At 42.8% G+C, this 27,349-nt stretch overlaps 1 protein-coding gene across 10 annotated transcripts in view; it reads left to right on the top strand.

Moving 5' to 3' along the window:
* CACNA2D3 (calcium voltage-gated channel auxiliary subunit alpha2delta 3) overlaps positions 1-27,349 on the top strand; it is a 752,236-nt gene that overhangs the window by 552,817 nt on the left and 172,070 nt on the right. For all 10 annotated transcript variants that reach the window (XM_045024490.1, XM_045024489.1, XM_045024494.1 and 7 more), the window contains exons 14-15: positions 19,006-19,077; positions 19,912-19,992. In XM_045024490.1, the coding sequence (XP_044880425.1) occupies positions 19,006-19,077; positions 19,912-19,992 (153 nt within the window). The remainder of the gene's footprint in view (positions 1-19,005; positions 19,078-19,911; positions 19,993-27,349) is intronic.

Raw genomic sequence — 27,349 nt, 5'->3', positions numbered from 1 at the left:
AGTCTCTTGTCAAGTTTATAAAATCTTTTGGGTCTTTTTGCGTGTAACAACTTTTGGAGACAGTAAGTGTTTAGTCATTGTTCTATAGCCATTAACTACCCACTTTGAAGCTTGTTATATTTTAGTTTGTCTGTGGGAATGAAATACAAATCAAAACCTAGTGTGTAAATTACTGTGCTATGCACTGTGGAACTAATTATTGTGAATTCAAAACTGGACTGGAGGTGACATGAAGTGGGTGCAGTTTAAATCAGCTATTTACTGTACCGTGGTATTTGTCTTTACTAAGATTTTTGTGGTTTTCCCTAAAATGGGAATGGAAAATACCATAAATACAGTAATAAACTTAACTGTTGTAGGTAGTAAAGGTTCTGTTTTTAATATTGGCCAACGAAAAAGGAGAAAGAGGTGTGGCTAGAATCATCCATCAGAGAACACTTCGAAGAATGCAAATAACAATAGTTTAAAATAAATCTATAATGTAATCATTTTGACAAAATTCAAATGTTTTCAGTTATGGATTTCAAAAAATTCTTGGGCCAAATGTTTGTATGGAGGGGAAATGACATTTTTCTCAAATCCATAGTTAAAAAGAAACCACAGCTTCCAACCAGTTTTGAACAGCAATTGATTCACTTGGGCTTCATAGCCTAGCAAAAGCTATTCCTCTTTAATAGCCCAACAGGGTGTTTTGTTTCCTGTTAGAAATAGCTTTACTTGCTTTCTTGAACAGAAACAGCAGGGTTCGAGTTCTGTTGTCCTACTCTTGCTGTGATATTTTGTTCTACTTAACTTGTATGAAGAGGCAGAAGTGTATGAATTAGACACAGAAATGGAGGTAGATAGTTATAAGAACATGTAAAGGTTTTTTTAAAATCATCTAGAGTTTTTTAATCTATTTTCACATAAGAATTTTCTCTCCTTCAAATGTTTTTTTTTAAATGTCTGCTGATGTTTGTTTCCCAAAGTTCCTGACAGCTTTCTTTTTTCTTTTTGTGTTATCCTTTAACTTGTGTAAGTAGAGTTTTGCCCTCTTTTATCTTGGTGCTATCATGTTTCAGCAATTTTGGAGCATCATTTATCATTCCTCGCCTCATTTACCTTTTTATACTTTGAAGTGTTGAAGCTGTCACTGGGAATAGAAAATTGAAAATTTGCAACGGTGCTATTTTCACTGAAATGAATGACTAACAATTTTAGCATTTTTATTAAAATTATAAAAGTGAAATTGAATCAAATTAAATACAAAAGAATCATTCAGTAAATATTTGACCCTGGTTTATTGTTAATTTGGTTTTCCCTTTTTCTTATTCTGCATGGGGGCTAATTGTTTTCACCTTTATAATCTCAGATATATATATAGGAGCACCATAGTGGCTCTGTAGTAAGTCTACATTGAGATTTGAACTTAAAAAAAGAATAAATTGTTGAATTTAGTCTTCAACTTTACCACACATTCTTCAGGGGGTGATTAATTTTCAATAATATTTTTGTGGTCAGTGATTTAGTAACTTTGACTGTAATAAGAATTAAAAATTAGCCATTTTTGACATTCTCTCCATAGCTCCTGTCACTAAAGAACAACGATCTCTCCAGACTTCACACACACAGATTTCCCTAACATCCCGGGTCACAATTTAAATGTAAACACAAAAGAGCTATTACCCTTTTCCATAATAGTCTATATAATACAACAAAAAAGCCAGTGGCACCGTCACGTTTCACTAGCTACCTCTGTTCTCTGATGCTTCCAGCCTGTATCAGTGTTTCTGTGCAGCATGTACAAGCAAGATAATCAGGGAGGCAGGCTGAGCCATAAGAGGATATGGAAGTGGGGGAGATACGGAGCTGCACATGGCGGGAAGGGTTAGGTGAAAGTAGGGCAGTTCTGGAGCTAGGGGTGGAGGGAAGCTGAGCGCTTCTGCACCAAGGCATCAGCCTTTAAATGTCTCCTATGGGGTTGCTGCCAGGTCTGGCTGGGAACTGAGGCAGTAACACTTTGGGGAGCCCTTCCAGCATGGATAATGGTGAGAGAGTTTACTGAGCTCCTATGCCATTCCAGTTCCACCTCACTCAAGGCCCTCCAGCACACCTCCATGATACCCCTAGTCATGTTCCCATGCTTCCCTCACATGGCTGCTCAGCCATAGGTGATACATCAGAGCAGAGCTTCTCTTTCTTCCTCTCTAGGATCCCCTAACTCAAGCTCCCCATCTTCCCACATATACAGGTCAAATTCCCATATGCTGCTCCCCACACTTCCCCACTCACTCCCATACCCCATATAGCCCATGTCCCCTGCAGAAGCCTGCTTCCCACTATGCTATCCCCAGCCTTCCATTCCTGTTTTACCTTTGATATGTATTGCATTCATACCCAGTTTCACAGTCTTAACTCCAACTTCTAGAAATAAGATACTATAGACTTTTGGTATACATGTGCTTGTAGATAATTTCATTTAAGATTGTTGAAGTCAGAGTTCAAGTTGTGTGTTTCATTGGGATTGTGAGGAATTGAATGGAGATGAGGTTTCTTATATGTTGGGATTGAAAAGAATGTTATTATAGAGCACATGAGTTTGAGTGTGGTTTGGTGGTAATCCATGTGGGTCCACGTTGGTGTGAAGATGAATCTTGATTTCCTGAATTTTTAGTTGCTGTGTGGAAAAGGAATACACTTGAGCAGCCATTCGCACAACTGTTAATTTAACCAAGTTTTTCCTTGTATGGGATACATATCAATGCATGCATATTGTTCATCTTCATTGTAAGGCTCTCCATTGGAAGTCTATGCCAACTGGTAAAAAAATACTACAATAGACTTCTTGCACTTCAATTGTAAGCAGGTATTCTTCTCAAACCCATTAATTCTGTGCTCCTAGAAGTGGTCTTTTATAATAACAAGAGGCAAGTTACCTGATAATGATCTTAAGCATCTCTTTAATGATGATAATTGTTGCAAGAAATAGTTATTTTTGCCCTGTTATAAAAAGCTCTATAAAGTGGAAAATGAAACCTGGATAGGAACAGCATAGTATCAGTTAATGTCTGAACTATATTATCTTTTGCTTTGGGCTTTATGGATGTATTCTGTAAGTCATTTTAACAGAGAACAGATATTTTGTTATTACAAGTCTAATAACTCATGTACATGAGTGCAAGTAAAAAGTCCCTCAGAATTTAAAACTTTTGAGAAAAGTGGCTGGAGAATATTCTGAAAATACTGATGTAACTTATGGTTTCCTCAAAAACAAGCTATAAATTCTGAAAAATAATAAACAACGAACAATACAGCTTTAAGATCTGATTTCTCCCCGCCCCCTTCTGAGGTCTAGTTATACTTTGTTTTTTTAAAAAAACAACAGGATTACCCCTTCAAAGTTCCTTTTCATTTAAATTATTTGTATATTGTTTACTTCATATTCTTTTAATCATTAATAATAATTAGGAAATGTACATGTCTTGTGAAATAGAAAAATACCCCTTCAGAATAGCAGTTAAAATGAAACAGTACTGTGTATTCCTTTTGAAAATCAAAGGAACATATGAAAAAAATCTTAACTTAATTGTTATTGTCCTTAACTTAATTGTTCTCACATCTTAAAGACAGGCATACACCCTCCCCCTCCATTTCTAATGGGCAGATTTATTATAACTGTTACACATACCATATTCTCATTAATGTGTTATCAGCAACAACTACAAACAGTGGTAGTTTTAGGTCAGATTTTGGGGCAAGACAGTGCATCCCTCCTTGGCTATACATACATAAGGAAAGTGCACTGCTTCAGGTGCAGGGATCATTCCTGAACTCCTGCTACTGTATTGGAGACTCCTGATGGAAATGGGGCTAGGGAAGCTGTGACATTTTGGAGTCCATCCAGACCAGTAAAGGTTTCCACCATCAACTGCTCTATAACTTCGGGGGGCCTTTGTGCTGCGTAGCTATGGTTCAATTCTGACATTAGCCTCCCCACAAGCATAAGGCCTCACCTTGGTTCTCACCAGCCTATTTACACTTCGCAGGGTGACACCAATAGCCCTTCCAAGTTCTTAATTACCAGACACTCAGACCATTCCTTTCTGGTTTGTCACTCCCAAAGGTGTGAAACCAACCCTCCAGTTATCAGCTCACTTGGGGCTTGGCTACACTTGCGAGTTAGAGCGCATTAGAGCACCCTAACTCATGACCCGTCCACACTGGCAAGGCACTTAGAGCGCTCTGACTCTGTGGCTAGAGCGCTCCTGATAATCCACCTTGGTGAGAAGCATAACACTTGGTGTACCTCGGGTGAAATGCCCGGGCGTCACCATGAACGGCACTCTGATCGGCCTATGGAAACATCCCATAATCCCTTTAAGTCAAGTGGCCACTTTTGTCATTGTTTTGTCATTGTCACTGCAGGAATGCGGATATCAAAGGAAACCATTGCTGTGGAATGCTGTGTGAGAGAGAGAGAGGCGGGGGGGGAGGTCCTGCTGCTGTCTGAACTTACAAGACAGCATGCTGTCATGCTCTCAGCCCCCCCAAAACCCTCTCTCTCTCGCCCCACATACACACAACACACTCCCTGTCACACTCCACCCCACCCCACCCTCATTTGAAAAGCATGTTGCAGCCACTTGCATGCTGTGATAGCTACCACAATCAGGGCTGGCTCCAGGCACTAGCATTCCAAGCTGGTGCTTGGGGTGGCAATCTTCAAGGGATGGCAGTCCCTGTTGTTTTGCCCCCAGCAGTGTGCCGAATTGCTGCCGCTTGGGGCGGCGAAAACTGTAGAACCGGCCCTGACCACAATGCATTGCTCTCTCTGGCCACTGCAAGTGCTGCAAATGTGGCCACACCAGTGTCCTTGCAGCTGTCAGTGTGGACAGCCTGCAGCGCTTTCCCTACTGCGCTCTAGGGCCTTGTCTACACTACAAGACTATTTCGAATCAACTTAGTTCGAATTTGTGGATTCGACCTTATGAAGTCGAATTTGTGTATCCATACTAAATACACTAATTCGAATTTCTGAGTCCACATTCACGGGGCCAGCGTCGACTTTGGAAGCGGTGCACTGTGGGAAGCTATCCCACAGTTCCCGCAGTCCCCGCTGCCCATTGGAATGCTGGGTAGAGCCCCCAATGCCTGCTGGGGGGAGAAATGTGTCGAGGGTGGTTTTGGGTAACTGTCATCATTGAACCGTCAATCACGCCCTCCCTCCCTCCCTCCTTGAAAGCGCATGCGGACAATCTGTTCGTGCACTTTTCTGGTCAGTGACAGCGCGGACGCCACAGCACTGCAAGCATGGAGCCCGCTGCGATCATCGCCGTTTTCTCCTCCTCGCACTTTATCGTCCACCTCTTCCACAGTCAGCTGCTGAGAAATTGGGCTACTTTTCAATGGTGCTGCAAGCACTGGGGGACCATAGGGGACGTTTTACAAACATCAACGTCGGGTGGCCGGGCAAGGTTCATGATGCGTGTGTTTTCAGGAACTGTGGGCTGCTCAGACGCCTGCAGGAAGGTAGTTTCTTCCCGGACCACGAAATAACTGTTGTGGATGTGCAGATGCCTATAGTCATCCTCGGGGACCCAGCCTGCCCGCTAATGCACTTGCTCATGAAGCCCTATACAGGCGCCTGGGACAGCGACAAGGAACTCTTCAAATACCAGCGAGCAGCGAGCAGCGTGACCTGTGACTATTCAGTTTCTTTATAGAGAAGCTGAACCTGCCCCTGTTTCTTTACCCAGTTACTGTTGACTCTCCTCTTCGGTTACATACCCCGTTCACCCCGTTTCCCCCACTTCCAACACACGTGTAAAAATAAAATACATGTCTCATTGTTACTTAAGAAAGGTTTCTTTATTCATGACTTTGCGTTAAAGGGTTGAAACTGGGAGGCAGACTGTGCTGGGTAGGGTGTGCGGTGATGTAAAGACCGCCTCTAAAAGCAAGGAATGACAGGCTCCTGCTCCTAGAGCGGTCCGCAGAGCCGGAATGCTTCTTTCAACGGAGCCTGCCATCCCTCTTTATGTAATTCTGTGTGCAGGGGGATATGTGACCTTGTGGTGGAGGAGGACGGATACAGATTCCTCAGCTGCGTGACTCAGCGGTCCAGGACAAGGACCGCTGTATAAGATCTGTAACCGCCCTCCCCCGCTGCAAAGTCACATCTCCCCCGCCCACACAGATCCTGGAAACCACCTCCCATACCGACCAGGGTGCCTACTGACTGCACCATGTGTGTGACCCGCTGCTGATCCTGCCCCCGTGTCTGTACCCTGGGAAAGGTGACTGTCCTATGCAATTAACCACCCCCTTCCCCACGCCCCCCATTCAAACACAGTCTTCTTTGAAAAAACATAACGGAAACAGTAATTAACAGCAAAGCATTTTTATTAATTAAGTAGACAGTTAGGGGATGGGACTGGGATTGGGACTACTGTGAGTCTGCAAGTGAAGGACTTCGGCAAATGTAGGGTATGAGAGCTTTTGGGTACTTGAACACTGTGCTGTGGTGCAGTGACAGTATTCACGTCCCCGGCCGCCCCTCCTCCTGATTATTTTCGGTGAGGGGGGTATGGGACTTTGTGGCGGGGGAGTGCGGTTGCAGATACACTGCAGGGTGTCTCTGTCCTCCTGCGGTCCTGCAGAATATCCACAAGGCGCCTGAGCGTGTCCGTTTGCTCCCTCACTAGTCCAAGCAGCGTTTCAGTCGCCTGCTTGTCTTCCTCACGCCACCTCTCCTCCCGTTCGCTGTGTGAGCACTGGCACAGAGAGACGGTCTACCTCCACTGGCTCTGCTGGTCCGCCTCGGCTAGGTAGCAGCCCATACGTTCCTCGAACATCTTGTCCCTTGTCTTTTTCTTTCGCCGTCTAATCTTTGCCAGCCTCTGCGAGGGGGATGCTGTGGCAGGTCTGGAGACAGTGGAAGCTGTGAGATGGGAAACAGGGAGTGAATTCCTTGCAAAGATACATTTTTGCGAACAATTAACTGAGTCTAGGCTGTCTCTGTGAATTCTGGGTTGAGACCCCTGTGCCTGCTGGGGCACAAATCATTTTCGCGGTGGATTCTGGGTAAATGTCGCCAGTCATTCCTTCCTCCGGGAAAGCAACGGCAGACAATCATTTCAAGCCCGTTTTCCCAGAATTGCCCTGGCATACGCCATAGCGTGGCAACCATGGACACTGTTTTGCCTTTTGTGTATGTCACCGTATGTGTACTAGATGCCGCTGACAGAGGCGGTCCAGCAGCGCTACACAGCAGCATGCTTTTGCTTTTGCATGACAGCAGAGATGGTTACCAGCCATATTGTACCATCTACCATACCATAAATTGGTAATAAGATGGTAATAAGATGGGCATGGTTACCTGTCCTTTTGCACTGCACCCACACCTAGCCTAATTGGTGCTGTCATAAGTGCCCCTGGCCGAGCAGCCAGGGGCGCAAAAGCAAAAATTGGGAATGACTCCCTGAGTCAATCCCTCCTTTTTGGTATCTAAAAATAGAATCAGTCCTGCCTAGATTATGGGCAAGTGTACTAGAGAACCACTGTATCATAGAACCAGAGAGCACAGCTGCTCTGTGTGCGATCCTGCATAAATTTGGAGCTGTATGCTATTCACAGGGGGTGCTCCTGCAACAACACCACCTGTTCATTCCTGCCTTCCCACAGCCTTCCTGGGCTACCATACCATTGTCCCCCCACTTGTGTGATGAAGTAATAAAGAATGCAGGAATAAGACACAGTGACTTGTTTGTGAGAAATGAGTGGAAGGAAGCCTCCAGCTGCAATGATAGTCCAGGCAGGGCATTAAGGAGTGTGGATGAAGGAGCCCATCATCCCTCTGCTAGTCCAGGGGCAATTGAATCTTTTATTTACAATGAAGGGTGGGGGCTGATGGAGCTCAGCCCCCTGTTGCAATGATGAGGACGGTTACCAGCCATATTGCACCATCTGCCATGAAAAATTAGGGACAGGCGCCCTTGATTGACCTTACTGATGCTAGTCGGCATGGTTACCAGCCCTTTTGCACTGCCCCATGTGCCAATAGGCTGACGATGGGTATCAATCGTATTGTACCGTCAGCCACCCATGGCGGGGGCGGGGGGAGCAAGGATATTGGTGTTGAGTGCTGCAGCATCGCATCTATCTGCAGCATTCAGTAAAGATACGGTGACATGTAAACGAGTCAACAGAGGATTGATTTCCCTTTAACTTCTCGGGTTCGGGGGGGGGGGGTGCGTAAATTGCAGAGCTGTGCCCTGAACCAACCCAAAATGATTTTCGGAGACAGCAGGAACTGTGGGATACCTTGCGTCCTCATTCCCCCCTCCCTCCATGAGCGTCCATTTGATTCTTTGGCTTTCCGTTACGCTCGTCACGCAGCTGCGTGCTGAGTCTGTGCTATGCCGTCTGTCCGTGGATTTATTAAAAATACTTTGGACCAGGCGCACCATAACAGTAATTCCACTACTTAGATGCATGAGTCTCCTAGCAAGATCACCGTGAGGACGGGCACTGAAGGAGATAGAGAGCGCATGCTGCGTGAAATCTATCACCAACCACGGACCGATGCAGCCGTGCTCGGGGAGGCAATGCTCCCTGAATACCGCATGAAAGCCTCGCGCGGAAAAGGGTGCTATCACGGAGCACCCAATAAGGCAGCTCTCCCCAGGAACCTCCTGCTGATGCTTATCGATTAACGGAAGGAGAGCTTTGTGGAGATCTCCCAGGAGGATTTCTGTTCTATCACCATATATAGAGAGACCTCCTTCTCACACACTTCAGATTCCTGTTATATTAAGAATAAAAGTTAACATGGTTAAAGCACTTACCGACTGCTCCTTCCCCTGATTCAGGATCCGGGTTCATGGCCGGCGAGGGTTGGTAGGGGATCTCCGTGACGGTGATGAATAGATCCTGGCTGTCGGGGAAACCAGCGTTGTAAGCGCTCTCGCCTGCCTCGTCCTCCACAAACACTTCCTCATCTTCCCCGTCCGTGAACATCGTCGAGGAACTGTCCGTCGACACTGTCCCATCATCAGAGTGCATGGTCACTGGTGGGGCAGTGGTGGCAGGCTCCGTAGCGTCCGTTTGCCACTTTGATTTTTTGGTAGCCTTGTCTGGGGTCCTTGGTTTTCATGCGGCGATGCGTTGCATGACAGCTGTATCCTCTGTCTGGATCATGGCTTTGGAGACCTTCTCGTAGGTCTTTGCATTCCGTTTGTTGGAGCGCAGCTCCGAAAGCACAGACTCCTCGCCCCACACACCGATCAGATCCAAGAGTTCCCGTTCAGTCTATGCCGGGTCCCTCTTTCTATTCAGAGATTACATGAACTCCTCTGCTGGAGAGCTCTGCATTGCTGCCGGTGCTGCTGAGCTCGCCCCGATGTCCAACCACGAAATGAGATTCTAACTGTCCAGAAAGGAAAAGGAATTCAAATTTTCCCAGGTCGTTTCCTGTGTGGCTGCTCAGAGCATCGAAGCTCAGACTGCTGTCCAGAGCGTCAACAGAGTGGTGCACTGTGGGATAGCTCCCGGAGCTACTAAGTTCGATTTGCATCCACACCTAGCCTAATTCGAGCTAGCCATGTCGAATTTAGCGTTACTCCACCTGTCGGGGTGAAGTACCAAATTCAAACTATAGAGCCCTCTAGTTCGAATTAAATGGCTTCCTGGTGTGGACGGTTGAGCGGTTAGTTCGAATTAACGCTGCTAAATTCGAATTAAAGTCCTAGTGTAGACCAGGCCTAGGAAGGCTGGTTTAACTCAAAGCGCTCTACATTTGCAAGTGTAGCCATGCCCTTAGGGCTGTTGGTTTCACCCTAGAAAGCATAACTAGGCTGGTGAGAGGGTGAGGCCTTATGCTTGTGGGCAGGCTATTGATATCAGGGATTTGAACCATAGCTCCACAGCACACTCTGAAGTTACAGGACAGGCAGTGAAGGAACTTCTTCCTGGTCTGGGTGGACCTCAAAACATCACAGAGGCAAAGGAGAAAAATAATGTGTCACTTAAAACTATAAATCCAGTATATCTAACGGTATTATTTCCAAGTCATAATACTTTTGCTATAGTTACATAGAACAGGTCCAGCGATTTATCTGAGAGAATAAGCCAGTGAAATTCTCCTCTCTAAACTGTGTGTCTTGGTTTTAAGCATTCAGTGACTTCTAAGCCCAGAAATGCATTTTTCATCCCTCCCCTTTTTAATTTTTGGGGCTTGTATTATTCTGTGCTCAGTATATTAGGATACACTACTTAATTAGGGCCACAGCTTCAAGGCCCTTGTACAGCTTTCCCTCCAAAATGCCACCATAAATATCTAGATTAGAATAGCCTTCTAGGAGAAGCCAGCTATCACTGGTTCTGCTTCACCCATAACCTTCAAGGAGATTATTTTTTTGTAGAAATGATAAAATAACTTAAAAAAACCCCAGGATCCACATAAAAAACAAAGATACATTTTTCTGCAGTGGCCTTTTTTAATTATTCTGCTTTCTAACCATCATCCAAATTATGGGACCAAAATATGCCTGAGATAGTTGGTCTATTGTAAAACCATGTGCTTTAGGATTAGGTATAGAAAACCAGTGTAAAATAAATAACAACCAATGCTAAACTTCACCCAGAACTTTAAATGAACTGAACGCAAGCCCTGAAGTATATATTTTCTTACTATACCCCTGTAATTCTTAGTTTCAGTCAGAAACTGAAACACCATGAGTTAAGCTAGGAGTATGGTACAATATACCTCCCCCAGCCAAAACCAAGAAATATTGGATGTCTTGTGAAATTTCCAGAGCCAGACATGAGAGAGTTTAAGATAAGCATCTGAATGTGTGGACAGAAGAGGTCCTCCTAGTCTTTGCGGTTTGCCCATCACTACTTAAAGCAGAATCTAGATCTGTTCTCCCAATCAACTATTTCCATGATATGTGGACCATCTTTGTGTAGATATATGCACATTTCCCCTTTATTTAATGTCTTACTGAATCAAAATCCCAAACAACTCTTCCTACACAGGATTTAAATGAAGGGTGATCCTTTTATCTTCTCAAGTATTATCAAATGACCACACACCAGAATACCTTACAATTTCTAAGCTAATTGGCCAGTGTAACAGAGGGGTGGGATTCTTCTCTTGACCTGCTCTTTTAGCAAATGTTAGAACACTCCTTAAAGTTGCAGAAATTTGGCTGACTCATTGTGGCAGGTGCGACTTGTTCATTTTCCCTGTGATTTAAATGAGATGGGAATGGCCTGCTGGGAGGAGAGAAATAATGGAGTAAAAGGAGATCCTGGATGGAAACCAGGCTTGAGGAAGAAACTGAAACTGAGATTTGTTGTTGCTTTTGAGTTACTAATAAAGTCAAACCCCAGGAAGAATTTTGTTACTAACCCTGGGCCTGTGTGCTCTGTTGAGGTTGGAGTAGGAACTCAGCCCATTCACATGTAATACCAAAACAGGAAAACTGAAGAAGTCCCGGAATAGCTGGCAGAACAGCAGCTGCAGCAGCTCAGATTCCAGCCCTACCACATGGGTCAAAAAAGATGCTCACTCACAAATATAGGGCAAGTCCTCTTATTGTGCTGTTCACATAGAAAACTGGAATGCAGGGGAAAAACCCTTGTTCCTGCGTACATTCCAACTATTGAGAGAGATGTAGTGTGCCAGAGGTTAGGAGCTCCCAAACACCCAGCAGCTGTACTGTGGATGTGCTGCTAGAAGGGAGGATGGTATCCAGCCTAGTGGATTGCTGTATATTAATATGGGAGAGCTTAGTCAGAACCCGACCGCAGCTATTGAGGGCCAAACCCATTCAGGTCAGTTGTCTATGGGGACTCAGACATATCCCTTGACTCATGGTTTCATGTGAGGGAGCAGCCAGGCCAACTCTGATAGGGTATGTGCTTTTAACCCTGCCTAGTAGGACAGAGAAGGTTCTTGAGGTCTTCGGGACAGTTAGCACAGGGAGGAAGCATAGGCTGAATGTTTGTTATTTTTCATTTGCCTATACAATTGAACCTGCAGGAAAGGGTTTGATTTGGAGACTATCTTAGGACCTGTGCTCTGAGAACAGGGATGGGGCCAAATCTGTTCCCACTCGTCTCTCTTCCTTTAAAACAAAATTCTATGGAATATTCGGAATACCTTCATCTTTCTGTCCGTTAATTTCTCTGTTAAGTAAGTGGGCTTGCATAAATCCATAGGGAGTTTTCTAAATTATTACCGGAGACACCAGTTAGGGTGCAGATGTTGCAATACGTAATCAAAATAAATATGCCACAGAGCTGTTTGATTTCTTTTAGTACTGCCTGAAGCTCATAGTAGTGGATCAAAAGGAGACTACAAACTTTGGATCATTCCCGGAAATACTGTCCAACATTCCATGGTTACTGAACAAAACAGTCCCATGTTCCGGCATATAAAGCAGCTTCTCAAATAAAACTTCTTAATGCAGCTCTTAGCATAATAAAAATCAGTGTTTTCTTTCAAACACTTGCACTTGACTGATGCCAACATGTTGGGCTGCCCTATGGAGTCAGCTCTGTGTGTTTACAAATAAAATGTTGAAGTTTGCTGTTTTTTAATCATATTTTATAATACTAGTGGAGAAACTACTGGTTATTTCAGCAGTGAGGGTGTTGTTTAGTTACACTATTGCGGTTTTTAGCATAAAGAATAGGATCTTAAATATTCATAGTCTTTAAAAAATATTACCTTACTTCTTGGTACTTTACTAGGAACCTTTCTCTCTGCATCCATTTGCTGTTCTTTCCCTTTGAAATTCCTCATGTTTTTCAGGAAAGGAGTCTTTTTTTTTTAAATTCAGAAACTCCTTGTTATTCTGTGGACTTCAGGCTGCAGGTGAGGAAATATCCTACAGGGAAAGAGGAGTTTTAAAGGGCAGAAGTCATTTTTAGAGCCATATTTCGTATAAGCAGAGACTGATCCTGGACCATGTAAGATGCAGATGGCCTACTGCACCTGTGTGGAGCTCTGCTTAAGTCATACTCCAAATGGGTGCAAGAATCTGTCAACGAGCTACACATGGCAGGATACAGGGATCAGATTATGTAAATATGTCTTGGCCTCTTTCAAGGAAATCATTTGATCCCTATGATACCTCAAGGAGGGCCAGAGCAGAGAATGTGTTCCTTTCCTTATTTTTCTATAAATTGTTAGTAGTATCCTTCCATTTGACCTGTCACATTTGATCTCCTAAATCAAAACGATCCAGTAATTATTGTCCACTTGGCTAATAATGAATTGAGTCCAGTATTACCTAAAGTCTCTGACAGTGCCTTAAAAATAACTCTTGAATTTACAGCTTTTGTATACATCAGTTTCTGTCTATTTTCTTCTCTCCAGAATCAAGTAGGTTAGAAATAGGGGTGGAGTTCACATCCATTTCTGGAGCCAGCGAATAAAATCTTTGTTAATGGAAGAAAGTTATGAAAAGCTTATCAGCTCTACCTAGAACACAGTTCTGTTGTAACTGCTGCATAGCTGCCCTCACTATCTGCTAGAGTTGATCAAATATTATTCAGTGGATAGTTTGTCAACTAAATTTTGACACTATTCGTTAAAACAAAAAAGTATGCTGGAATTTCCAAAAGGACCTACCGTAGTTAGCGGTCCAATCCCCAGTTAAGGTCAATGGGATTTGAGTACCAAATGTCTGAGGCCCTTTTGAAAGTTCCAGCTACCCTCTGGGAACAGCTGCAAAATTTGACATTTTTTTTACATTATGGAACCAGCTTTACTGATTACATGGATGACTCTGAAATTTGATTTCTTGACCCCATTTCTCCTCATTTTACTAACCAGTTGTGGGGCTCTCAGCATCTTGCATCCCGCTGATTCGCCTAACCTTCTAACTGTTCAAAAGCATTTGAGTTATGCTTGTTTTGTCACTTATTTTATAGCAAAAATATTGTACTCTAAAATGTTTTTGAAAACACGTCAAAGCACATACCTTTCTCTCAGCTCATATCTGTCTCCGTAGCCTCAAGTGTTTGAGCTTGCCAGTGGAATTTGTGTTTTAATCATTGCCAACTATGTTTCTTTTCTTATATATTTTTTTATTTGTAGTATACCTAGTTGAAGGAAATCAAAATGTAGTAATTCATATGCTGCCAAATAATAAGAGACAGAACTTCAGTGTCACTCTGAGCCTATATATGTTAATTTACATAGTGCCCCGGTAAAGAATAAGCATAGCAAAGTTTTCAAACTGTGGGGTGCATCCCCGTAAGAGGACATGGAGGAATGTTCAGGTGGGTGAGCGGCAATGCTAGGTGGCTCGTGCCAGCTACATGTGACAGGGCCCAGGCTGTCCCCCACGGGGGTGGGAAGGGAACGCCACCTCCACCCTCTGATTCACCTCACCGGGTCACCCAGCCTGTGGGTCAGTGTCAGCATCCTCCAGGGCAGCATCGATTTCCACTCCTGGCAGCCTCAGAGCCTATAGCTGGCTCCACCCTCAGAGACCATCGCATGAGCCTTCCCCCACCCTGACAACCTGAGGGGGGAGGGGCAGATATTGGCCCTGCCCTAGTGGTTCAGCCTGACTGCCAGCTAGAAGCAGCCCACTGCTAAGAAAGCCTTGGCTGTGCCATTGGTAAGTGTCTGTATCGAAACGTACAGGTGTAGGTAATATAATTAAAGTTGTGTTAAGGTCTGTGTTAGGTTTGTGAGTAGGCTATCAAGCATACTTTTGCATGCGTCTATTTTTGTCTGGGTTGTGTGTGGGGGGAAGGAAGGGGGGTGCAACCAAAAATTATAACTCAAAGGGAGGGCTCAGCTCAAAAAGTTTGCAAATCACTGGCATAATGACTAATCAGGGAAACTAGGATTAAGAAGCAGATTGAAGCATGGTCCTGAGTATCCAGACTCCAAAGTCTGAAAAGGCCTAATTCAGCATTGAAAAATGAGTAAAGCGGTTAAACTAATAGCAGAAGTTCAGGACGGTGAAGGGCCTATTTGGAGATGTGAAGCAGGAGAAAAAGCCAGGTGTTGGAGGAAGAAAGAGTTTTTATACCTGATAATTTGGGTTGAGATTTTATGTTTTTGGTGGGCCTAGGCCCTGTTTTCTCTTCTTTGAAATAAAGTTTGGTCAGTGAGCAACATTTTGCATTAGCTTTTTAAAGGCCATGCAGACAGTGAAGGAAAATGTGGGCTTGCGTATGTGCAGATGTACTTGTCATATCCTGTAAACATGCAGACCTTACTGATTCTAAGCTCAGTAGTCCCAAACCAAATGGGATTTATTATATACATATTTAAACATTGAATTATCACAATTTATAACATATGGACAATTATAATAGTACAAAATACGATAATGGCCAGTATGTATTACTATTGGACACTACTGGCAATAGAAAATGGGTAGGCAAAATTGACAGTTAAACTGAGGTCAGACTATTCATATAGCAGCAGGTTAACATCATGCCATTGGATGTCAGAGAGACGAGGTGGGTGAAGTAATATCTTTTATTGGATCAACTTCTGTTGGTGAGAGAGAGAAGCTTTCAAGCTACACAGAGCTCTTCTTCAGGTCATCCAACCCCCTTGTTTCGCTTATATCCTAGGATCGACATGGCTATAATAACACATTAACACTAGATATTTGGATTTCAGTCATTCCCAGGGATGCTCCATTGTATACAACTGAAAATTACATTAGTAGATGAATGCCATTCAACATAATTGTCTATAATAGCTGAAATAATTTTTCCTCCTTTATATTTGTGACTAAGCTGCTATTTATAGTCTGCATAGAAACATATTTTATCATGTTTTATGGTGAAAAAAGATGTTTGCCCATGTTTCAGTTTGTTTCGCACATGACACATCTTAGGAATTGAAATTTCTTCAGAAATCTAAAACAAAGTACAGATGTGTGGTTTTGTAATGGAAGTCTAAATGCTTTATTTATGTATTTATTAACAATATACATAGCTTGTTTCTGAGCATAGGAGGTGCTGATGGAATTGGAAGTTGTCAGTTTTGTCTATATTATTGGAAAATGGATTTTCAAAATTTGAGCATCTGTGTAGCTATTAGCAATCATACTGTAGTCTGAGTTTTTAAATAAATAGCATCATTTCAGTGAGGATGTAATTATATTTTGGTTTAAGAGTTGTTGATATCTAAATTCTTAGATCTGTGATAAAGGAAGACATTTTAAATATGAATTTCTAATTAAGTATTTGCTGCTACTTATAGTACAAGATAAAGAATCCTAGCCTGTTCTGTAGATATCAGTGATGTATGTTGGATCCAGTTATGATAAATGTAGGGTGAAGTTTAGTTTAATTATTGGTAAAAGAATACATCATTTTTATTTCTTAACAAGTTTGTTCAGACAATTAATGTTTTTCAGCAACCATGATACACTACTATTAATTTTATTATGAAAAGGGATTAAAAGACTTAACATCCATGCAAAATTCCTAGATCATGGCTGCATTTGTAATTTATTTACCTGTTCCAGTGTTAATTGTGTCACAATGTGTGCTGATGGAAACACCCAGTGACTACCATTCTACTATTTCAAAGTATTTCCACCAAAACATCATTGCCCAGGGAATCACCCAAGAAAAACTCCTCACAGCCTAATGAATTTCCTGACACAAATATTCAACTTTAATACAGAAATAATATTTAGTATAAAATAAATAATGAAGGGTGAAACATGTAGTTATTACAGGAAGGAGTGATTGTAGTCAATCTCCCAAAATGTCAGCCATCTTTGATGCAATCATTTCCTGACCCAAAGATCATGGAAGTGGCCAGCAGTCCATTTGAAACCATCCACCCACCCAGACCTTAACATAAGCCCAAGCGTCTAACCTCATAAAGAAGATTACAGCAACCATTGGACAACCCCCAGCAGTCTCTACCAATGGATATCGCTAATACACGATATTTGGTTGTCCCTATGCTCCCTTAGTATATGCTTGGTGTTAAGGACCCCTTTCCCCAAAGCTTTCCACCAAACTCTGGTCTGATTTCTCTCCCACCCCATTTTAAAGAGGGCAAAACACCACCAGATAGATATCAGTTGGCATCCAAGCAAACAAATTGTTCTCAGCTATCCCTTAAGTCTGAATTGGATGTCCACAGTAAAAATATCCTAATGGATGCCTGACAAATACACACTGTCAGAGCTGAGTAACCCTGGGCAATCATCTAAAATCTCCAAGATGTCATCCCATAATTAGCGGAATGCTTTTCATGTCTTGATTTACATTTGTTCTGGCCTTGTCTAATGTGACACCAAGGAGGCTCTCCTCCATACCTACCATTTCAGCATGCTGGACCATATTACTCTGGCTAAGGAGAATAGTTTCTTACACTGGTACAATCACACTTGACTCTAGCTAGCAGCCCAGACCCCAGGCTCCCTTACTTAGATCATTCCTGTCCAATAGGACAAGGATCACACTAGTACTAGTAAGCGTCTCTGAAAAAACAAAGCATGAGGTGATCCCATCTCCATGTTCCTGTGTCTCTCCTGTCTGGGGTGAACCTTCTCAGTCCTGAAACCCATTTGTATTCCCGTTGAGTGGCCGGCAGCTTGGGAGAATGAAAGCCATGCAACAAACTGGGAATTAAAAGAAATAAAATATCAGAGATCTCAGTAGTCAAATTTATTAGCTCCTAATGTGTCTCTTAAAATGACCTGGCCACCAATGACTGTGACATCTACATCTGGAAAATCTGAACAGGCAATAGCCATGGCTGATCTTGTAGGAAAAGGATTGTTCTCAAAACAAGCTGGGTGTGAAAACTAAAAGATGCCAGGTTTCTCCAAAATATGGCCCTGAACTGAAATTTAGTTAAAGAGGATGTGTCCCAATACAGTAACAGCAACATGGGGATTGGATGGAGGTTTTGTGTATAGTCCACACAACTGCAACTGGCCATGCAGCTTCCCCAGGTGTTCTCAGGATGATCAGCTCCCCTGCTCCCTCCTTTTGGAAAAATATATGCACAACTCAGTCTACCTGAGCCCCACTATCAAACCATCAGTCCTTATTGTACCTGGATGCTTGGTGCCCTTGACATCTGGGATAACCTCACTTAATTTAAATGTCCCTCCACCCCAAAAAAAAAACTGCAGGGAAAATGCTGCTTTAATTAGTAACTCGCACTTCCTTTCATATGATGATGATGAAGTCCCTCAAGATCTGCTGGGTGACAGAGAGGTGCCAGTCCATCACAGCCAAGTATACCCCTCCATCATTTGTCTTGTAACAAAGATGCAGATGGGAAATCTGCCATTTGTGAAAAGAAAAAAATAGCAAGAAGGTGCGAAGGCACAATTTCCTAAGCAATCCCACTCTCCTTTGGTCAATGGTGATAAATTGTTCCACATGTTCCTCCTGACTGGGCCAAAGATCAGGAGGTCTTGTCTCCCTCTAAATTGAAGAAACATGTTAAAACCTGAGGTACAGAACCAACCGGTGCTTGATGCCACTGACTAGACCAACAAACTTAAACCTACTGGTTACTAAGGCACCAAAGGTGTCCTGGAATCCTGACTGGCTGTCATTCCACTGCCTCTGTCCTAGCTGATGAGAATTCCGAGACTGAACCTGAGACAAATTGTCTGAACCCATGATCTCAGCCTGAGTCAATCATGGCAGAGCTGCCAATGGGAAAGAGGTAGAACAGAGCTCCACCTGCTTAGCTGGTGCACATACTTCTCCCACAGTCTTCATTTCAGCCCCCTTGTATCTCTTTTCAGAGACGCCAGCAAAGATACCCTGGCCAGGTAATCCCCTGACTAGCAAAGCTGATGTGGTGTAGGCAGGGGTGGGAGGGAGGAGATGGGTTGGGGCTGGGCTGGACTGAAATTTTAAAGTTGCAAAAGCCATTTAGATGAAATGCATGATCTCATTTAAAAAGAAGGAAACTTAGTTGGATGCTTCTATAATTATGATTTAATAATGGACTGAAGTAGCTTATAGGTAATATCTTTTTCTTTTCAAATATAGCTTGCTGATGATCAGGGATTGGTTTTGATGACCACTGTTGCCATGCCAGTATTTAGTAAGCAAAATGAGACTGTAAGTACTCAAACTGTGTTTCTACCATGTGATACTTTGGTGTCTGCAATTAAGTTTAATAACTTGCAGAACTTTTTAATTATTATTTATTTTGCCTATTGCGTCTACTGTTAGAATAAAATTAAACAGATGATACATATATTTATGCACAAATAATTATAGTGTAGAAACTATAGTTCTCAAAATAGTTAATGGTGTTATGTATAAGAGAAAACACCTAGATGATGAATTTGATGCAGTGGTATTAGACCCATGTGTCTTCTTACTTCTACATTAGCTTTGTTACAGCAAATAATCTATATACATTTTCTCCTCCAGACAAACTTCTCATCTCAGATAGGTCCAGCACATTAGCAATATTCATATAGGTGGTTTGAATAGCTGTATTTTACAGACCTGTTATTTTAACATCCTGCTATATTATTAAAGAGAATTACATATTTCTCCCATAATGTTTAATTTTTCTCTCGTGGGTATCAGATAGCAGTGCAAATTGGAAAAGAAGAAAAGTCACATGTTTATCTATAGCATTTCATCTTAAAACTGCTTCATAAGTAGAAGAGTTTAATTGAGGGAGACCTTCCTTATCTGCTGAAAGTTTGCACACTTCCTTGATTTCATTTTCAGGCTAAGGAAAGGAGGCCAACTGCTGATGGGGTGTGTGGCCAGCCACATTAGCTGCAACCTCCCCTTATCTTTTTAAGTAGTTGGCAGATTAGGTTATGGTCTGTACTCCTCAGTACAATTTTTACAATGTGAAAGTAATTATTGATGGCATGCGTTGTTTCAACCGTGATTGTTTATTCTTTTGAGTGGCCTGCATTTTCTTTTCAGAGATCCAAAGGGATTCTTCTGGGAGTAGTTGGCACAGATGTTCCAGTTAAAGAACTTCTAAAGGCCATTCCAAAATATAAGGTAATTTACATATGAATATTGTGGCAGAGCTCTGACCTTGTCCCTGTGGGTCCCGCGCTTCTAGGTGGTTTATGCTAGCCTCAGTGGCTCACTGCGACCCTCCATGTAGCCCTTCTCTCTAGGGACAGGATTCCAGTCTACTGAGCCCTTTTCATCATAAGCCAGCAAGGAGGTTGGTGAGAGAACTCCCACAGTCTCTGTTGTCCCTAGGGGCTTATTTCACAACAGGTTAGCCTCCTGTCCTGACAGGGCCTGACTTCCCCTCCCAGGAAGGGGAGGGGAAGGGACCCTGAGTTCCGGCCCAGGGACCCTAATGGCAGCAGCTGTTGGCAGCCGACCTTTCACTGCCAGAGTTGCTACATTTCCCTGGGCCACTTCCCCACAGCTCTCCTGCTTCTCCCTTACTGTAGGGCTCCCTTACCGATGGCTTTAGGGTGTCTTCATTAACCAGCCCTTCAGATACACTTGCTTTCCCCAGCCTGACTGGGGTGAGCCATTTTATAGTATCAAAAGGGGCTTAATTATAGTCAGGTGTTCACATTACCTTAATGGCCTCACCTGACTCTTTGCAGGTTAATTGGAGTCAGGTGTTCTCATTAGTCTGGAGCAGCCCCTGCTCTGGTCAGTCAGGGAACAGAAAACTGCTAATCCAGTGTCCAGTATATCTGTCTTCTACTACTTTGTTGTACCCAACTGGCCTGGGTCTATCACAGTATGTATTCAGTATATTTAGAGTATAGGGCTGAATTAACAATAATATTTTAGGTTTAATTATTGCAAGATATATAGCACCCAATTTACATATCCAAATTAGTGACAGAATCAGAAATGGGACCCCAGGGGAAAAATGCTGTACGCACTTCTACTTGGGTTAATCCTTAGTAACTCCACTGACTGACTGATGTTGCCATAGAAGTCTTAATTCTCTTGCGCTAATGACTAAATCCCACAGCTCCACCGATCAAGTCAAATTTCTATTAGTCAGTGTGGGGGCACAACATTCTAGATTTTGTACACTTTTATAGTCCCCTCTATCAATAAGTGTTCATAAATAAGTGAACTTCAATAAAATAATTGTCAGAATTCCATGCTACAGAATATCACATACTTATATTAACCAGAAAATGACTTTGGAGGCCTGCATATCCTTGTATGGAAGCCAGACAAAGATGTACTCAGTCCATCCTTAACTTTCCTTTCAGAATTCCTGCCTGTCTAGAACTTCTTGACCTGAAATCTCCTATGTCCTTGAATTAAAGCAAATGCCATCTTTAATAGACTTGTTTGACACTGTCCAACACAGTTAACTGTTGTCTTTTGTGCTGCCAAAAATTTGACACTATCTGCATTCCCTCTTTATATTTATTTTCAAAGATGTTATACCTTATTTTTGTTACCTTTTTTTTTAGCTAATGTGAGATGCAAAGGGAATGTGGTGGGTTTTTTTTCCCCTTGGTGCATATATTCCCTTATATTTAGTTTTCCAAATTTATAGATGACACTTATAAAACTCTTTAAAAGAGCTATAAATAAAATAGATCAAGCAAAATAAACTTGGCAATCATGAATCATTTGTAGCTTGGTAAAATAGATTAGTGATGAATGTAAAGGTGGTACTACTTTTCATTTAGGTTTGATCCAGTATATTATTATTTCACTAGTCCTCCACTTCTGAAGTGCTAGATTATAATCCTGTTTAGGTAACAAGTGAACATTAATGTGATGGTTTCAACATAATCACTAATGGAAGTTTCTTTGCAATACAGATAGGCAAATACTGTAATGCCATATGCCTCTATTTGAGATAGGCCCACTATTTGAATAGCAGAGGTGCTGCAGGTAACAATTAAGTTGTACTGAGTTTATTCAGAACATACCTACTTATCTCAGTCATGCTCTCTGGGTCTTAGTTACTAGATTACCTAAATCATCCAGTTTTCTAGTGGAAAAGTGGGCATTATTGAGATTCTAGGAAGTCACAAAACCAGAGAACCTCAGTTTCCAAGTTCTTTTGTTAATTTCATTATAACTGAATACAATAGCAATTACTGAATGATCATGAATGATTTGCTAATGATACAGCAAGCTGACAACAGACAGTTGTGGGAGCTCAAGAAATAATGAGGCCCGGTCTACACTTGAGAGACATAGCTTTACTGATCTAACCCCCAGTATAGACAATGCTATGTCAGTGTAAGAAATTCTAGTTACCGCCTCTTCGGGAGGCAGATTACCTACACTGATGGGAGAAGCCCTCCTACCAGCATAGGTAGTTTCTACACTAAAGTGCTACAGTGAAACAGCTGAAGTGGTGTAGCTGAAGTGGTGTACACTTGCCACTGTAGTGTTTTAAGTGTAAACATACCCGGAGACAATATTGGTCAGCATTATAGGTGGTGGTCTCCCCACATTCCAGCAGCCTAACTGTTTTGTAGGCATCATAAGAAAGAAGAGTTTGAAGGAGAGTTTTGAAGGAGAGTAACAAGGTAGCTTTGCAGATGTTTATGAGGACCTCGTCCCAAGTATAAGGAGCAGCATGGGAGAAAGCACAAAAGTGCTTGTTTAACATTAACAAAAATGGGCAATGGAGGCTGACATCATGAACTGATCAGAAGCAGGAGATGACATCTCAGTAGTGAATGAGAGCTGATGGGTTGGGTGGGGATAGGTCCTGAAGGACCTTTAAAGAGAAGACAAGTAGCTTATGTCTGATGCAATAGGGAAGGGGAAGCTCAAGCCAGTGGACGAATACAAAGAGAGGGGTCACTTACAGGGTTAAAATAATGAACTAGGAAAATTATCTTTGCAGCAGCATTCTACATGGATATGAGTGGGGCAAGATTATATTTGCCAAGGCTCAGGAGAAGGATGTTGCAATAATTGAGACACAAGATGATGAGAGCTATTGTCTGAATTAGCTGGGGGTTCGTTCAAGCTTGGTCTTGAGTGAGGAAAAGACAGGCAGGACCAGGGTAACACTGAAAAGCCAAGTGGCTGCGTTTATTTAGGGATTTCTTTACACCTTGGGATGGGGGAGGAGGCAATTCCCAACTGGGACTCAGATAAACAATGCAAGCAAATTCAAACCAATAGCAGTGTACTGTATACTGCTCACCACACCACCAAATAGACAGGCACACCAATCTCTCAAGGTAGGAATCGGGTTCGTCAGGGCGGTGCCCAGTGCAACACAGAGAAAGAGACCCACGGGCCACTGCCTCAGCCACCCTTGCGTTCACACAGAGGATAAATCCAGAGTGTGGTGCGGCTGCAGCTGGGCAGATTCCACTCACTCAGACCGCGGGGACTGGACCCCCTTGGTCAGCTACTCTCTAAGTAGAGGCAGCTCCCAAGTTTAAACACACACACACTGGACACAGACAGAGCAGTGATTCATTCACATAAAACAGTTTGCAAGTAACAATTCAATAACAAGTATAATGATTAAACAAGCTAGCTAGGCGAATGTGCAAATGTGCAAGTGTGCAAATGTGCAAGTGTTTGGGCTGGTACCAATTTGGGAAAGGGAAAATGAGAGGCTAACTAGACTAACTGCCAGAAATTAAAAGACAAATACCGCACTCCAGGAGCAGCTGACCAGCAGAACAGACACCAGGAGCATGATGAGCCGACCGGGACCAAGTCCAAAGCGAAAAATCCAAAAACCAAAAATTAGATCCAAAAGATAAATCCATGAGATGAAGTTAAACGACACGACACGAGAGCTCTATACCGGGAAGAGACCCTGGCTGAAAGGTTGATCAGACCCTCAGCTAACACGCGGATACTCCACCAAAGAAGACGATGGTCAAGACAAGATTTTCTGGGAGGAAACCTAGTTTTATTGAAAAGTCTCATTCCCTTGTGTCGGTCTCTGATTGGCTCCCTGGTTCCCCCTCCCTCCAGGTTACGAGCTGTTGCCACCCCACGCCAGCAGGATTTGCACACGGCACACTGGGGTAGTTGAGTAAACAAGTTTGACCCTTAGATAACCGGGCCCAAAAAGAGCGGGAAAAATGCACACAGCACCAAAATGTTGCACACGACACCACAAGTTGCTGGGCAGGATCAGGCCTCTGCACACGGCACTAGCCCGACCCTTAGCTGACCCAGTAAAAAAAAAGGAATGCATACACAACCAGTGTTGCTGGGCAGGATAGCATCTCTGCCCCTTAACAAGAACTTGGTCCAACATGGAGGCTGTCTTGTCCTTTAAACAGGTTCAAGATGGCCGTGGACCGACAAGTGGCCATACATAGCCATAACTGTGCAACGGATTGCGACAGCTATATGGCTGAATACGAAAGACCATATCTTAGAGATGTTATGCAGAAAGAATCTGAAAGAGTTTGACATAGCCTGAATATGAGGACCTAGAGAAGTCTGAGTTGATGATGTTGCCTAGGTTACAGGCCTAAGTGACAGGCAGTATTAGGATGAACAGACAGCAAATGTGAAAAATCGGGATGGGGTGGGGGATAATAGGAGCCTATATAAGAAAAAGACCCCAAAATCGGGACTGTCTCTATAATATCGGGAAATCTGGTCACGTTAGGCAGGATGGTGGTGTTGTCTAGAGTGATCAAGAAAGGAGGCATGGGACAGTTTCTTGGTTTTGGTTTCTGTTGTTTGTTTTGGGGTGCTCAGGAGCAAGAGATTAAAAACTGTTTTATCTACGTTGACCGTATTATATAGTGAAGGCTCAGTCTGATTCTATGAAATAATATATGTCTCTCTTTCTGAGAAATAGATTTTGATTTCAAGGAGGTATTTTACACTACACTGTGTAACACAAGGGAAGGTAATTGTAAGAGGCTCTTTATTATTATGCAGTTTAATTATGGAGGCAAAAAAAGTTTGAATTATAACATCCATTTTTAACACACTATAAGCATTTGTCAATTGTATAATATGAAATATCTTTATTTTGATGGAAGCACATGGTCAATATATGGGATGTACTCCCCTAAATGCAATATATGGAATGCTTTATTTATTCAGTGACATTCATATAGGGACATGATACTGTTGCTTGGAGATGGAACTCTGCTACCTTGGAATTCTCAGCTTGGATGAGATAGGCTTTGGGCAGTGGAAGATGAACAGTAACAATGAGCTGTTACCAGCAGTCCTTACTCGGGCAAAACTTTCATTGATTCCAGTGGGAGTTTGTCCTTAGGGTGACCAGCTGCACCAATAAAATCGGGACTATCCCGATATTTAACCCTTTGTCCTGCATCCCGATCAATGTACGATTGGGACGCCATTTGTCCCGATATTTAGGTAAGGAGGTGAGCAGGAGGGAGATGCTGACCCCGTGGGTGCTCTGGGGCTGGAGCATGCATGGGGAAAAATTGCAGCCAAGCTCCACCCTCCTCGCCTCCTTTTCCCCCCTCCTCCCAGCGTGCCACATCTCCACTCCCTCCCCCCCACAGTGCTTCCCACCACCTAACAGCGGTTTGGCAGCGCTTAGCGCTTTCCAGGTGGGAGGGGGAAGGAGCACATACGTGGCGCACTCAGGGGAGGAGGCTGAGAAGAGGCAGGGCAGGGGTGGGGACTTGGGGGAAGGGGGTTGAATGGGGGTGGAGCGAAGGCGTGCAGGGGTGGGAAGAGGCGAGGGGTGGGCAAGCACCCACCCGGAAGAGGGGAAGTCAGCGCTGTGTGGGTGAAGATGCAAGCTGCGGGCGGGCAAGCAAGCAGGCGGGGAGGCGAGCAGTGGGTGGGGGACTGAGGAGGGACGCAGTAAGCCAGCGGCAGGCTGGGGGATGAGGAAGGAAGGGCGCAGTGGGCGGAGGGTGAGTGGGGAGAGGGCAGGACCTGGGGCAGAGTGGGGGCAGGGCCTGGGAGGAGCGGTGGTGGACTGTGAGCGGGGCCAATGGCACCCAAATATGTCCTGATATTTTAGTGTGGTGATCTGGTCATCCTATTTGTCCTGAATGAAGAAAGTGGGATTTGACTCATTAATATTTTCATTCTTACGTGTCACTTTGCAGTGGCCATACAAAGTTTCTTCCCTTTTGAAAAAATCTATCAGTTTGAGAGAGAGTCCCAATATTTTTAACGGGGAATGCTGCTGGAAGCAGCAATGTCTCTGAAAACAGAAGAAACATTTTGTACATCTTCAAGCATGGCATAAACCATGATGAAGTGCCACACTTGAAGGCACAGAGCAATTCAAATAGCTAAATATTGTTTCTAGGATGTATCCCACCCACATTTATTTCATTATCTTACTTTAATTGTTTAAATTTTTTCTGCAATTATCACCATATAGGCAATTATACGTGAGATCTGATATTTAGCCAGATGCAAGTTCACATGTCATAGTATAATTGGTAAAATATGTCCGAAATTGTTTTCTTTTTGCTTTATGAAGAGATGCCAAGAGCCTACCACCTTCTATTACCCTTATTGCAACTGCTAATTCATGAAGCAACCTTCTCTATGGCAGATAGAATTGAATATGTATCTGATAATTCTGAGCGAAATACAATATAAATCTCAATCAGATAGGAGCTCTTGCTGATCTAGCTATAATGCCACCCTGAGTTTTATCTTTCCAGTAAATTACAGAAATCTTCAGACTTGCTGTTCTAGTTATCACTGTGAGAAATGGCTCTGACTTTTGACTGTTAACATTTCTATCCAGATCATTTTGTACTAGGACACAATTCAACAGAGCATTTAAGTATGTGCTATAATTCATCCCTGTTTGGTAAAGTTTTAATCATGTACCTGAATTTAAGCATATATGTCAGTACATTGCTGAAGATGGATCATTTGCTGAATCGGGGCTTTAATAGGGGATAGTGATTTTTATAAAAATAGTTTAATAACAACAAGAAATTTAAGCTGACTGACAAACCAGGGTACTGCTAGCTTGGAACGGATTGCAGTGTACTTAAGTATTTGAACACAATGACATTCCTTTATTATGTAACACATGGGATAATTTTACAGATAAATGTTACATCACAGTGTCTCAAAATTGAAATAATTCAGTGGAAAAGATAGTGATTGATATCTAAATCTATATACAAATCTTTACGATGGTAACATTGAGTTATGTACAGCACCTACAGAAAGATACTGTATCAGTGCCAAGTTTACGCTAAGGGATGTTTTAATGACCATATCAGTGATTTGAAAGTACATTTATTGTAGTCAATGGGTACAGCCAACTGTGTAATAGGAATATTATCAAAAGGTAGGATTGTTATTTAAATAAGTGCAGTGCTAACTTTGATTACTTGTACTTATGGGCCTAATGAAACATTTCATTGCTCTCAAATGAGTTCCCAAAGTTCTGTTCAATCCAGAAATATAAATTACATGAACGTCTGCATTAGAATTAATC

Source organism: Mauremys mutica, chromosome 7, assembly GCF_020497125.1.
Source record: "Mauremys mutica isolate MM-2020 ecotype Southern chromosome 7, ASM2049712v1, whole genome shotgun sequence".
Taxonomy (NCBI): domain Eukaryota; kingdom Metazoa; phylum Chordata; order Testudines; family Geoemydidae; genus Mauremys; species Mauremys mutica.
Note: the sequence above shows the minus strand (reverse complement) of the source record. Positions and strands in the feature narration are given on the sequence as shown.